The 14,206-nt window shown below is 36.5% G+C and overlaps 1 protein-coding gene across 1 annotated transcript in view; it reads right to left on the bottom strand.

The window, feature by feature from the left end:
• Positions 1-295: 295 nt before the first annotated feature.
• LOC150089310 (arrestin domain-containing protein 4-like) overlaps positions 296-14,206 on the bottom strand; it is an 85,242-nt gene continuing 71,331 nt past the window's right edge. Inside the window, exons 3-6 of the mRNA XM_090388984.1 lie at positions 3,836-4,071; positions 2,685-2,867; positions 1,649-1,834; positions 296-854 (exon numbers count right to left, since the gene is read on the bottom strand). Of these exons, the coding sequence (XP_090245110.1) occupies positions 681-854; positions 1,649-1,834; positions 2,685-2,867; positions 3,836-4,071 (779 nt within the window). The 3' untranslated portion in view covers positions 296-680. The remainder of the gene's footprint in view (positions 855-1,648; positions 1,835-2,684; positions 2,868-3,835; positions 4,072-14,206) is intronic.

Raw genomic sequence — 14,206 nt, 5'->3', positions numbered from 1 at the left:
GCTCATTGTGATTGTAACTGAAAATTTTAGTTAAAAAGGAGGACTAAACTACAGTGTCAATTATTCGCCATCGCTGGTTCATCCACACACAATCGCAATTGGTATTAAAATAGCGTAATGATGCAAGGAAGCGAACGTTTCTCTTCTTAATTGCATAATTAAAAACTTGGTGTAAAACAAGTTAAGTAGTATGCATTATTTGGTTTTGTTAAACTAATAAGACTCACGTAATTAATTTCTCAATTATACAATCATTCCATAACACCCCCTTTTCTTTTTCAGCAGCTGAAACTCTGAGTAAATATTTAAATTAATTACACGGTAATTATTTCAAAGAAGTTACTGCCCCATTTTTTTTTTATGCTGACCTCACACAGTTAATTCCTCAACCGAAAAACAGTGTCAGGTTGTCACGCGCTCGACAAGAACCAATGGGCATCTGGCGGAACAGTGAATTATACCAGCAGCAGCACGAAGAAAAATGCATAATTAATCCAACAGTAGCATATTTTCTAGCTCGATTTCAGCGGCAGAATTTCCTGAAAGAAATAAATTAATCCTCGTACTTGCACATGATCTGTCACAGAGGAATGTGGCTTCGTGAATGCAGAATAATGGGTCAATTATTCATACACAATATGGATGTCTGCTTTAAACGATCACACGTTAAGAAATAAACCTCATTTAACTTTTGATGCTCCGAGCCATGGACGAAAAACAGGTAGCAAGGCGGGATAACTGGTTCCTTTGCGGCGTTGTAAAGTACCATCGCTATTCCTGGTGGGATAAGTGGCCATCATAATCGGTAACTGAAGCTTGATCTTTTTCTCCGGTCCTTTTGGTTCTATCATGAACTGGAAAATAAACAATAAGAAATCCAGATTTGTTAAAAATCCTTAAGTATACAAAATTATTCTGCTATTCCATATGGAAAACAAGACTTCTATAAATATATATTACGGTAGAGCCTTGTTCACACAAATCCATATTGCTCCCCTGCTAAAGAATAGCCTTTTTTAGATAGGATATTCGTTGATTAAAGTCCATTTTTGTTCCATAAGAAATAAATTATGTTACTTTGTGTGGTTAATGCAAAGCTTGGTATTATCCTAATTAAATTAAAATATGCTGTTCAAGAATAAAAGCATTTTGATGATTGTAAAGATTCCGGCGCTAAAGATGTTCTTCATCTTTAGTATCAGTTGGATCAAGTGAGCATATAAAGCCCGTCAGATAAGGTACTTGATCCTCATAGTAGGAGAGAACGATTTGTAACCGAGTGTCTTAGATATTATATCATCGAAAAAGAAGGTCCAACAAATAGACAGAATGAGAGTTGAAAGGAACATATAAGGCATGGTTTTCATGTTTCCTTTAATATTAATACTCTGATTCTGCTTTTACTAGTGAGTTAATATAATTCAAATGAAAATGCATATTTAATGTTTCTTTTCTCACGCTTCCCTTATAAATAAAGGAAAATATTATTCTAATTATTGTTAGCTAAGGCCGAAGTTAATATTAAAAATTGTTTAGTTTTTACATTACAAAATCCGAACGATTACATCCCTTGAACTCTGTATTAACGAGATTCTACTTATAATTAAATTGGCAAACGCTGCAACCTCTCATGTGTCCTTTTACTTACATAAATATCATACTGTATCTTGATTAAATGGCATCCTCGTAGATTTGTAGGAGGTAATGGGGGGATGTAAAGAAGTTCATTTTTCCAATAATCCGTGCTTCCAGCTGGAATCCTTCCCTTCTGAAGCGAAGCCAGCTCCCTTGTTTCTGCCTGCACAATCTTGCTCTTGGCGGTGTACTGGATTGTCTATAAGCAATAATCGGAGTTCATTATTACAGTAATATTAAATTTTGCTATAACAATTCCATGAAATGTATTTCCTTCTATAAGAAAAATCTTATTAAACTATGCGTCGAATAGATATTTTCGGATGAAACTTTCATAAGTAGATATTTGATTTTATTCAGGTGCAGTAGTACATGCATTTGAGTTGATCGTGACGGTTCTGGAGTATAAATAAAACTCACACTTCACTCTAGGGTAAATATTATTTAATAATAGAGGTGATTACGTTGGCAAAGCGATTGTGCAATAGTTGTTCGATCGAACTCAACAAAGGGGAAAAAACTCCGTGCACACACTCACTAGCCTTTGAAATAAACAAAGGCATCTGATTCCAATAAAACTGGCAAATTGGAATTGATGAATCAAGGTATAAACCCTGAATGGAGAAAATTATTGCTCATTTATATTCTGAGAGGAGGGTGTTAGAAGTTACTGAGTCATAGTATAATTCCTTAATCCTCCAACAACAGCGACAAAAAAAATTTAATATAGTACGCGCGTAGAGCATTAGCTGTTCATTTTTTATTAATGATAGTAAGTACAACGTCATAAAAGATGTAACTAAGAATAATGCAGGTGGTTTAATCTGAGTATGACGTGTTTTAAGTTGAATATAATGTTATTATTCCGCTACGAAAGTAATAATAATTGAAAGCTCATTTGTATGCATTTCTAGTGGTATTGTCCACTGAAAAAGAAAGGAAACCTAGTTCTTTCTATCAAGCATAATTACAGGATTCACCTTTCCATCTGGTTGCTTGGAAAGAGCAAATCTTACGATTAATAAGAACTGTAATAAATCGGGATTTACCTCTGTTAAGATCGCCCTGGTCCTTTTAATGGTAACTCTGCTGTTGTTGTCAATGTTGGCATATATACAGATACTTTCTCCAGGAACATAACCTCCTCTGTCTAGTCGTACTCGACAGATCACAGGTCCAGCTGTGACGCAAGGCATTCCCAAAGACTCCTCCACCTCACAATGAAATGGTTGCTACAACGAAAAGAGAGAGAAATATCATTTTATTGTAGTAATAATTTGAAATCTATTAACATTATTCAGACATCTTTCTAAAGAAAATGTAATCCCAATGATAGCTTCGATCCATTGTGAAACACTCTCGACGGTTTCCTTGTATCATCAAGCAACAGGAATGTGTTCCAGTTCAGCTTCTGAAAAAGAGGCGTATTGGTTGCGCCCTAATTTTGCATTTCAATTAATCTCAAAGGGTCACTGGGATGGCCCGACAAGCTGTTTGGCTGAAACATGAGGGACCTCATTTCCAGAAAGTCTGCACCACGAAGTTTTTCCTTATGCCAATGTACAACTGGGCATTTTTTTTTAGTACTATAACAACAGTCCGTCACTTCTGACTATCATTGTGGAAACAATACCGTGCGGTAAATGATATTTTTATAGACATGACATTCTCTAACTCGCTTGTTTGTGATATCTCTTGCTGCTTGCACAGAATACTACGGATATGGTAACATACGTGGAACCACCGATGTTCGTTGAAACTGTCCGAGCTTTAGGATTATTATTTAATCGTCATAAAACTCTCCTTTTTATTATCTCTTTAAATTATCCACCAGTCTTGGTAAAATGATTAAAAACATACTCCAAGCAAAAACAAGAAAGATTATATAGTAAATAGCAAGCTTAATGGTGATATCTATTGTAAGAGAAAATAACTTTTGTTGGAATTTCTCCATTATAGTTTTTCTTTTTATGAAAGGTTTCGTAATTACTTTTGTCAAAACAAAATTTACATTGTCGGCAGTTTCATAACTGGAGCAATATTTAATATAAAAATTAAGTTTTTTTTCCTCCGAACCACATTCAGTATATTGAACTGAATACCATTTACGCAAGTGGTATTCAATACGGTATACTGAATGTGGCTCCGAACATTAAGTTTTCCAGGAATGGATCGTAAGTAGCTGCTTGAAATTGCTCACCATTAGCAAAGCTGGTTCTAGGCTCAGGTCAATCGGATTCATTACGATGAACACCTGTTGATTCTTGTGAGTCAGACCCGAAGGCTCTTTGAGGGCGGTTTTACAGTAGTATTGCACCCATCCATGTTTTCCTAGGAAAGTTGATGGTAGTCCTAGCGGAAGGCCTAATTTAAATGGAAACGAATGCACCCCTGGTGAAAGGATTATCACTCTTTCGGATGATGTTTGGTCGGAACCTTGAAAACAAAATAAAAATGTAATATACAGTGTATAACGGTGCATACAACTTAAAAATGGATTATTGAAATGATAATAAATTTAAAACAGTAACCCTTCCTCCAGACATCATGATCAGTGGATGCTGGTAAAAGAATACTTTTTTTTTTTTACATTATTCAGATTAATTACCAGCGGAGTGCGATGGGTTAAGCTACCTTCAACTGGGAAAACTGATTAGAGGTCTGCGCAGCCCCATCTTATTGAATTTCACCAAATTTATCTAATGCAAATACAAAAAAAATAAATAAATGAACCATACACGTTTACTTTGTCACTGTTGCGCGCGTGTTGAACTATAAATGCGAGGTTCATATGTCCGAATCTGTGAAAAGTAGGCTGGTAACTAAGCACAATATTTGAGAGGATCTTTGTTGTTCCAATTAAAAAATAGCAAAGTGCGAACATTACCTTATTTTTGCGACAGCTTGGAGTAAGCGAAACCTGTAAGGTCTCATTCATAAGCTTTTCCATTTGATTTATGTAGACTGCCAATAAGACCCGATTATGTCATGCATATATATGTGTTCTTTATAATATGAATATAGCAGAGATGCGACTGATTCGGTTTCGCTGAAGCACATTCCGCGTGCAAAGTAAAGATACATAGGACACTACTAAGGAAGTGGACTCTAAGGAAATAATAACATAAAGGCATAGAAGACATATTCAGGATAGCACTTAAAGATTTCTTACTAAATTGTCTACGAGCGACTTTTGGTTTTATTTGAATTTAGTGGAAACTGCAGCTCTCTCTCCTAAAAATTAAGTGTGCACTTCTGAATGAGCCGATGTCAGCTTTTGCCAGAAATGACCACTGCCGACTTTGGTACATTCATTCAAGATACCTCGTGCTGCACCACTATATAAGCCGCAGCTTATACGTGGTTTGCAACATATGTGATGGAATGCAGAACTACTACATAAGCCAGAAAAAAAAAGTGAAGTGTCTGGTTTATGCAGAATTGTGTTATGTTCTGTTGTTGTATCTATGGCTACTTGGTCGCAGGAACCCTACATTGCCCGCCACTGGGCGGTGAGTCAGGCAGAAAAAAGAAGAGTGGGGTAGGCAAAAAATGTCCACCGAAGGCCAGGGAAAGGAAGACAGCTTGCAGAACAAGGGAGGTCTGCAAAGTTGGAAAGGTGATGAGAGAAGAGCAGGTACGAGGAAAGATCATAGCGGTTTCAGGAACGTCTGGTGTGGTGTGGATGTTTATGTTGAGGAATTAGGCTTTAGTCAGTATTAACACCTCTCGCCAATGGACTGGGACGCGTGTCCTGTTCCTCCTCTTAAAGACATCAGCAACAAGTTTGTTAAAGTAAGCGAATAGCCTCCTATCTGTGAGTATGGCCCAGAGATAATTCCATTCGAACGTCCACGTAGTTATCACAATTCAGCAATTTCCTCATTCCCACATGAGCATAATCCATTAGCCAAGCCGTGTCCTGTCAATAAAAATGCAGCGTGATACTGACCTGCTGCCATGATTTCTTTCTTACATTTGGTAGGAACATAAATGTTGCTCCCACCTCTCTTACAACTGATCTGCTCATCTCGGGACGCGAAGTTATATTCAAGATTAATCTCCTTATGTTTTTTTTTCTAGTACATGCAGTATTACTGGTCGCTTGCAGTGCTTCAATCGAAACCGTTCGACGACCCCTGGTTGTGCAAGGGAAAGCGAACCTTTTTGCTTGAAATAAGTATTTTTTTAACAGTTGTGTTAGTTATACTATGCAGCCAAGCCACAGAAGCGATGATGGATGTAAAGAGACAATCGTATTAAGTGCTCTGCCCTTCTGAGCTTGGCATACAATGTACAAATCTTGGTTATTAAATATTTGACATGGGGAATAAAGCTCATCCGCTTCTCCCAAGTATTTGACTATTTCAATAAGACTCCTTCAGCGCGGACTTCTATGCAAGCTTAATAAGACCTGCACTGACTTTGTCTTCGAAATTTTCAACTTATATTAAGTCATTTAATACCTCTGAAACATGATCTTGCATTCCCATATACAAGAATTTTACATGTCGTCTTTAACACCTTAATAAAATCTATGCTCGGCCATCATTGCCAGAATTCATCCAACAGATTGCTGACAATTTAAAGTTGTTATATTTACATTTCTAAAATAGTATTTCTCAGTTATGAGCTTAAAAAGAGAATTCCACAGGTCTCCTGATCATTTTTCTTCCAAGAAGACTGCTTTGCTTTGTCAATGTCTCTAACGTACCTCTTTCTTAAGCTTTTGTACTCATTATAATAGACATTTCCACGTCGTGAACTCGTCTATAACGACGAAGTTTCCTTCTTACATTCCTCAATTGTTTTCACTAAAAGACAGGTCTATCCCCTAACTTTCGTTTTCCCATTGAACTCTTTAATGCTAGGTATATATTATTTCCTCCGATTTCTACTAGTGTAAACATAATCCAGTTTACACCGTTCACAAGAGTATTGATGGTCAAGTCGAATCTTTTCCAATGGGCTTTAGTCGTACATTTGGGAACTCTCGCTCTTTATTGCTGCTGTTGATATTTCTTACTATTTTATAAGTGTTCTGGAAGGGCTGTCCAAATACCGTATATTTCTACAGAAACAAGTTTCTATTTACATTGTGTAATGAAGATGAAATTCAATTCTAGTACACAAGCCACAAAATAAAAATATTACTGTAAAGGGGACCGACTTGCAAGTGTCAACATGAGTTAGTATCGGCAACTATAATATGAAACCTCTGCTTTTTATCTGCGGAATCACAATTTACTAAAAAGCAGTAATGCCTGTTAATTACGCAATTTAATCTCGAGAACTTCCTTCTTAATAGTAAAAAGGATGAAATGACATCCAATTGAAATTCGGCATAGCGCATCAACAAAGGCAAGAAGATTAACTCTCACAAAGAGAGGCACTCCAAGAGATAGCCGTCTTGTGTTCAGGAGAAGAGCGAAACTTAGCACAATACAAGTTTCGCTCAATACATTAATGCTGTAATACAAGTATTTTGAGCTTATCTTCAAAGATACTAATACTATCTCCATTATCGACTGCAGCTAATACCAAATCTAGTACTTTCAAAGAACAGTGTTCTTTGAGGCAAAGAATTAACAGCAGTCCAATTTTCTTTTTGAAAATTGGACTGCTGTATAATTTGCAAGCGTTAGCCACCTATTTGAATTACTGTACAGATAATAACAGTCACTATTAATACCTGCTCCATTATAAGGCATTAAAGTCCAATCTCAATGTGAAAAAGTCTTTTTTAATAAATGAAATATAATCTGGGAAGCTGAATCACATACCGTGGAACTATTCTCATCGTGGTACCAAGTACGATCTTTTGTAAATCATCTAATGATAAAATAATTCTTTACAGGTATGAGCCCCACTAAACTTATTTGCTGCTTGCCAATAAGCTCAAGTGCTTCACACATCTCAAGATATCATCATCAGTTTTATAATTACACATGGATTTCTCCAAACCCTGAAAGCTACAAAGGACAGCTAAGAAACATTATCGACGTTCAGTTGAGAAATTATTGACGGAAATCGATCCTTATTCCAAAGGGGTTGCAAGTATTTTATTAAAGGGACTACGTTTACATTATATGTAAACTGTCTGTGTTCAGACTATCGAACAAGTTTAAAGGCTTACCTCGCGTTTCCAAAAGTCGTACTACTGGCAGGCTGAGAAATATACAAGAGGAGAACAGCTATCAAGCATAATGTCGCAAGGAATTGTTTTCTTATTTATTGTAATAGGTGGTCCCAGCCTGCTTTCCTGGCACCCCCGCCACTTCCATACTGTACAGATAATTAGAATTGCTCCATTATAGGGTATTGAAACCGTACAGTTCTTGTACTAGCCCTCTAGAATCATTTCACCTATCTTCTTACGTCATGTTTGCCAAAGGGACGTTCCACAAGAACACCATTTTACTGTGAGCGATAGCTGCATTTGTGTAATTAAATTAAAGCGCAGGGGTTGTTTGCACCTGGTGAAGTTTTCCATTTAAAATGATAAACTGAAGCAAATTGAGGGCTTCTGATAACATTTCAGCTATAATTGTCGTGTTTACCGAAACTGTTGTATAAAGGTTGCAAATGCTCATTTTGGAATATTTTGAGAGCACCTGTCAAATATTACTTAGCTTTGCCTTAACTATTAATAAATATCTTTTGTTTATCATGCTACTCATTAATGTAACATACCATCGCGAAAAAGAGCTAGAAATGTGAAATTCCTAGGTGATGCACTTTCTTTGAACACCAGTGTAGGTTTTCTCTAAACCGTAAAGACTTAAATTTGACGGCTAAGAACACTTCGGATATTGTCGAGATACAGTATTTATTCGCTGTCTTCTATAGTGGTCGAGGTTGTTAATTTGTGCCTAGGGCACGAGGTCTTGGTGTGTTGTGTCTACCAATTAAAGAATATAAAAACACTCACTGAAAATAGCTAAGCTCCTGGCACTGACTGAACTCGACCTTTCGAATAAAGGGGCTATAAGTATTTTATTAAAGCGGTCACGTTCACGTTATATGGAAAACGTCTTTGTTCGACCTGTCGAGAAAGTTTAAAGCTGAAAGCTTATCTTGCTCCATACAGATTATTAACAGAACCTCGCATTGCCAAGAGTCGTATACCGACATGCCGCGAAATACACAACAAGAAAAAACAGCCATCCCAGAATACTGTCACAAGGAATTCTTCTCTTATGAAAGCGACTACGGATGGATTAGCTTCTAATAAATGTTAATTTAACATACGCTTGAACAAATGTTGCTAAAGAAATGCAGGTCCTGAGTTCACCACCATGCCATGCAGATATACACTTCCTTAGAGGCGTAAGACTGATTTAATGAAAGAGAAAGAAGTAAAATAAACCACAAACAAGTGGTTGAGCATAATGTGAAGGAAGACATTAATTTAGAATCATCCAGGTGTCTGAAACTAATGTTGATAGTAGCACGAGCGGGGATAGGCGGGTCAGCTGCTAGACAGGCACAAGAAAATATCAAAGATTTGTTAAAGGCAACTAACGAATTACAGTGTGAAAATACGATTTATGTCGTGTTTTATAAAAATCACCTAAGAACATGTGAGCTCATTTTTACCTTACAAATACATTTAATGTTTCTAAAAGAGCTAAATAGAAAAATTTCCTGAACTTGTGCTCATTGGCAGTCGAGTTTTTATGTGTGTCGGACATTTAATCGTGAATGAAGTACTGTACTCACTAAATGAAACGCATACAGAGTTTAAATTAAACAGTACTTGCTTAGCATCAGCCACGTGCGATATCTGTTAGAAAATGGAAAATTACCGTTAAATAAATATTTCAAAGCTAAATCAGGAAACGTTTATTAAAAATACTTTTAACAAGATTAGTTTAAGGGCAAATGAAGTAAATCTTAACACTTCACTCCGAGCGAAATTTATTAGTTAAATGATCCAACTAAACAGATTTAATCATTTACAGAGGTCGAGTATCTCTCTCTTTCAACACTGCAAATATTTTGCGTTCACATTAGTACAAGACTGTTCGAGTATCGAGTTGTATAGTGATAGTTTCGTGTCGATCCTAATTCATATTAAATTTAGCTTAATGCGAAATACTCTTGAACGGCACATTTTATAACAGTTTCATTTAACTTCCAGAATCGTAACTAAGTACCTGAAAAAATTCCTACATATTCCGGCAAAGTTTATTTTGTGTTTTAGTAGAAGCTCTAAAATGTCATAAATTCATGAGGGAAAGAAAATATCAAATGCAGTATATAGCCTTACACGACTTCGTTTTCTTTTCTTAGCCGCGAACTGCACGAAGCGTCAGAATATCACTCGACTATTACGAACTGTTCGCGTAGTCCACGGTAGCTCGTGCGTATGTCGCTTGCTCACGGAGTGGAAGGATCTGAGTTCGAATCCCGCAAGAAGCATTTAGGAAGTTTTTCCTGCTCTCCTTCACCCGTGTTGAGTTAGTCGGTCTCAGACCGTGGACGTGAGGGGTTTCCCTTCACACCCAGACAAACCGACCAAAGACCACACACGGTTACAGACACCTACACACTTGAAAATTTAATACACCCGTTTTTGGGTGTATTAAGTTTTCAAGGAGGAACTACCCCACTGGAGAGGGTGTTCCTTACTCCCCACAACCAAAATATTCATTTAATTATAGGTGACCAAAAAAATTTAATGCTGCTACAATTAAATGAAAAGGTTTGTTTTATGAAGCGAACTGAAAACAGAATTCAGAGTTAATTTAAAAGCAGTATAGCATTTCAAGGAGCCTTGCATTTAAATTGAATTTCTTGAAATGCTATACTGCTTTTAAATTTACTTTTTTTTTTTTTTTTTTTTTCAGTTCGCTTCATAAAATGAAATATAAATTTATTACATTTAGAAAAATAAAAATTCAATTGTCTCGGCAATAACCATACATTTTTTTTTTATTATAGCATTTACCATTTCATTTGAGAAACATTAAAGCTTATGTAATAGAAGCTAATACTACTTTAAAGTAATTAAAATATAAAAACTATACTTGCTGAGACATCTAAACAACAGTTTAACGAATGAATCTTACGTGAAATAAAGGATTATAGCATCATCCTCGCTGAAATTCAATAGCGCATAAACATGCTTTCATCCTAAGGTTTCATATGTCATTGCAGCCTGAATAATCACCATTATTAGTAAACCTCCGCCACGTCGGTTCAATTTTCGAAAAAGTGTCCTTAGTTCTTTCACACAGAGAAGGCAACAACAAGAAAGCCCCTCTTCATGCCGAGGTAACATGAATATCAGGAGCATGGCTGACCTGGTATTATGGTAGTTTCGCGATTGGGTAGGAGTTATCAGCGTGGAACCATTAAGCCATTTCTATTTTACTATCAAAAACAGAATAATTAAATGTTTTTACTGATTTCAGTTCCGCGGAACCAAATGATGAATTTCATATAAGTGTTATACGGCACCCCTCTGTGGTAATATACCGACCATAACATGTATCCCCGCAGAGATACAGGTGATGGTCGACTGCGACCATCACCAATCTTCCCAACCTTCCACAGTCGGTCTTTGTTGGATTACAGGAGGAAGAAATCAGCGTAGCAGTAAGATACTTTCTGAAATCCACTTTTCATTACATTGCTTGGTGATTATAATAATAACGTGGTTTTGGTTCTTATCTCTCTCTTTCACAAATTACTTGTTGGGAAGTGTTGAAATATTACTATATTTGACATGAACCGGAAATATCCAACGTTAGATTTACTGCAAGTTGCGTGTGCGTTCTATGGTGGGTTTACCATCACATCATAAGACTGAAGAAAGCATTTTGCATGCGATTAATATATATTTCTATCTTAACTTAAATAAAATATGGCTGGTTGTAGAATTATTTTTTATTATAAACAACAAATTTTTAAAATAAACTAAAGCAGACAAGGAATTATAATATAATTTATATTTCTGTGCACCGCGATCGACCATTGCGTGGATAGGGCCAGGGTATGTCTGCCAGAGCCGAAAAAAGTCGTTATTTTTCAACAATTAAAAGATAAGGCATAAAAATTTTGGTACTAATGATATTAAGCATAGGCAATCTGAGGCTTTACTTAATGGATACGAAGAGACGTTGAGGAAAAGAAAAAAAGGGCCAAGAATTATGGTTGAATTTGAATGCATCTGGGGTTTTTTCAAAGCATGATAGGAGGGAGTTCATTATTGGCGCCTTCTCTGTCAATGCAGTCCAGGAGAGATTGTGGAATCTCATGAGGGAGAATTTTCCACTATGACCTGTGCTTGTAGAAGAGACTTTGTATACAAATGGGATGCAAGAACATCTGCTGATGGCTTTGAAGCAATGTTAGCTGGTTCATAAAACCTGCTAATTCTGGGTTGGGGAGCGGATACAGAAACCAACAGTTTAATGGCAGCCACAAGCAGAGTAACATCGCTTCTACTAGGACAAAGGAGATTGCAAATCCTGCTGGAGATCCGCACGACATTATATGGACTGTGTTAGAGCACATACTTGCTATAATATTACTGCTAGGTGTATGCAAGAACATCTGCTGTATACTAGTAAATAAATCTGAAGTGTTGCTTAAATCATTAAATGCTGACAATAGGAATATCAAAATCATGAATCCACTGTGATATAGGCGATGCAGAACTTAAACACGGTAAAAGTACAAATGACAGACATGGGTAGAGGTGGTAGGGGGTGATTGTGGTTTTGGTTAATAATTCTAGATTCTAAAAGAGTACAACCAGTAGACAATATGAAGTTCAATGCTGACCGAGTCCGATGTGACAAACTCTGGAAAAACAAAGATGGGAGTAGAAATATGTTATGGGCCAAGTGACTGAGTATAATAGACGACTATACAGACAAATAGAGTGGGCCATATAATGAGGAAGTTTAACTTTCCATATTTTTAATATTGATTGGAATTTGAGTTTGTCTGCTCACACAGCAAAATTTCTGGATGACTGCTTTCTAGACCAAAATATTAGGCAGAAAACAATTAAGAATCTTGAAGTAAATTAAAGCGGGGTGATCATATTGTACTGATGTGGGCTTTATTCAAAGTAGTAATTATTGTTAAAGATAAAAGGGACGGATATTGTTTTCCGAAGGTGATTATAATGGTTTCGGGCATTTTTTTTAAATTCTTTTCATTGTAACCAAGTGATGGAATCCAATAAGCCTTTTATATAGAAATGAGTGCCAGAGAAAAAATTACACTAAAATGGATATCAGGTGAACTGATGAGTTTAGTGGCACAGAAAAAAAAATAAATCGGATTATTAAAAATTAGTCTGTAACCAAGTAATTCTTTGCTTATTCGTTCACTTTCATATCATTCATCCCTTTCCCTAGAAGGAAACGAAGGAATCCCTGTGGACAACTTGTCAAGGATGGCATAATTATTGATGAGGAGGTTACTGACAAACTGAATGAATATTTGAGATCTACGTTCACACATGAAGACGTTTTTAGAAATGGCAATACTAGAAGAATAACTAATGCTGATTGGAAATAAAACGGTTTTATGGAAACTGGGAGGGAATTGTTATAGCTGAAAGTAAACGAGGCACCTGGGGCTGATGGATTATACCATATTAAAAGCAGCAATACAAGAGTAGCATTGGATTCAAGGAACTCCCCACAGATTCGAAATGTGCAAATGTATCTTCTATTCTCAAGAGAGAAGTAAATATTAAAATTTAATAATTTCTATTCCAGGAAAAATAATGGATTCAATAGCTAAAGAAATGATGCAAGATTATCTAGGTAAGAAATGGAACATTAAAAGCAACAGTATGGATTTGTTAAGAGGGAATCATATCTGACTAGAAATGATCTACCTTAGATTACTACCTGCCCTAAATATTTAGATTTCAATAAAGATTTTTTATACTGCTCCAATTAATGCAACTGTGTGGTATCAGGAGCAAGTTACTACATTGCTCAACAAAATTAACAGAACACGTAGTAACTAGTGCAGTTTGCGATGAAGCAGGACAAAATTTAGTATGGTGATGTATCATAGAATAACGATGAAATGAGGGGACAGCGAGAAATTTCGGACAGGTTTAGGGGACATTTATAGAGGTTGTATAAGAATTACCAAAAAAGGTAATCCTTATACTGTTCCGCATGAATGACTGCTCCAATTAATGCAATTGTGTGGCAATGTGTTGTATAATAATTACCAAAAACGTAATTCTTATACAACACATTACAGAAGTCTATAACAATATGGTCACATGGCATCACTACGGCGTAGGATCCCCTCCAATGGCTAAACAGGCCTGACAGCGGTGAACCATGCTCGATATAAGAGTGTAAGATTCTGTGGCAGCAATTCCCTTTCTTCACCAAGTGACCGATTAGTTGGCTGTGGGCGTGCAATGCGACGCCCAAGGGCGCTGCACACATGTTCGATCGGATTTAAGTCTGCGGATCGTGCTGGCCACGGCAGTCGTTCGATATCTTCAGTTTCAAGATATTCTTCCACCATTTGAGCTTTATGTGCAGTGGCGTTGTCGTGCATGAAAAGAAAATCTGGG

Source organism: Mastigoproctus giganteus, chromosome 2, assembly GCF_048544385.1.
Source record: "Mastigoproctus giganteus isolate SK-2022 chromosome 2, ASM4854438v1, whole genome shotgun sequence".
Lineage (NCBI taxonomy): Eukaryota > Metazoa > Arthropoda > Arachnida > Uropygi > Thelyphonidae > Mastigoproctus > Mastigoproctus giganteus.
This window is presented reverse-complemented; position numbering and strand designations above follow the sequence as displayed.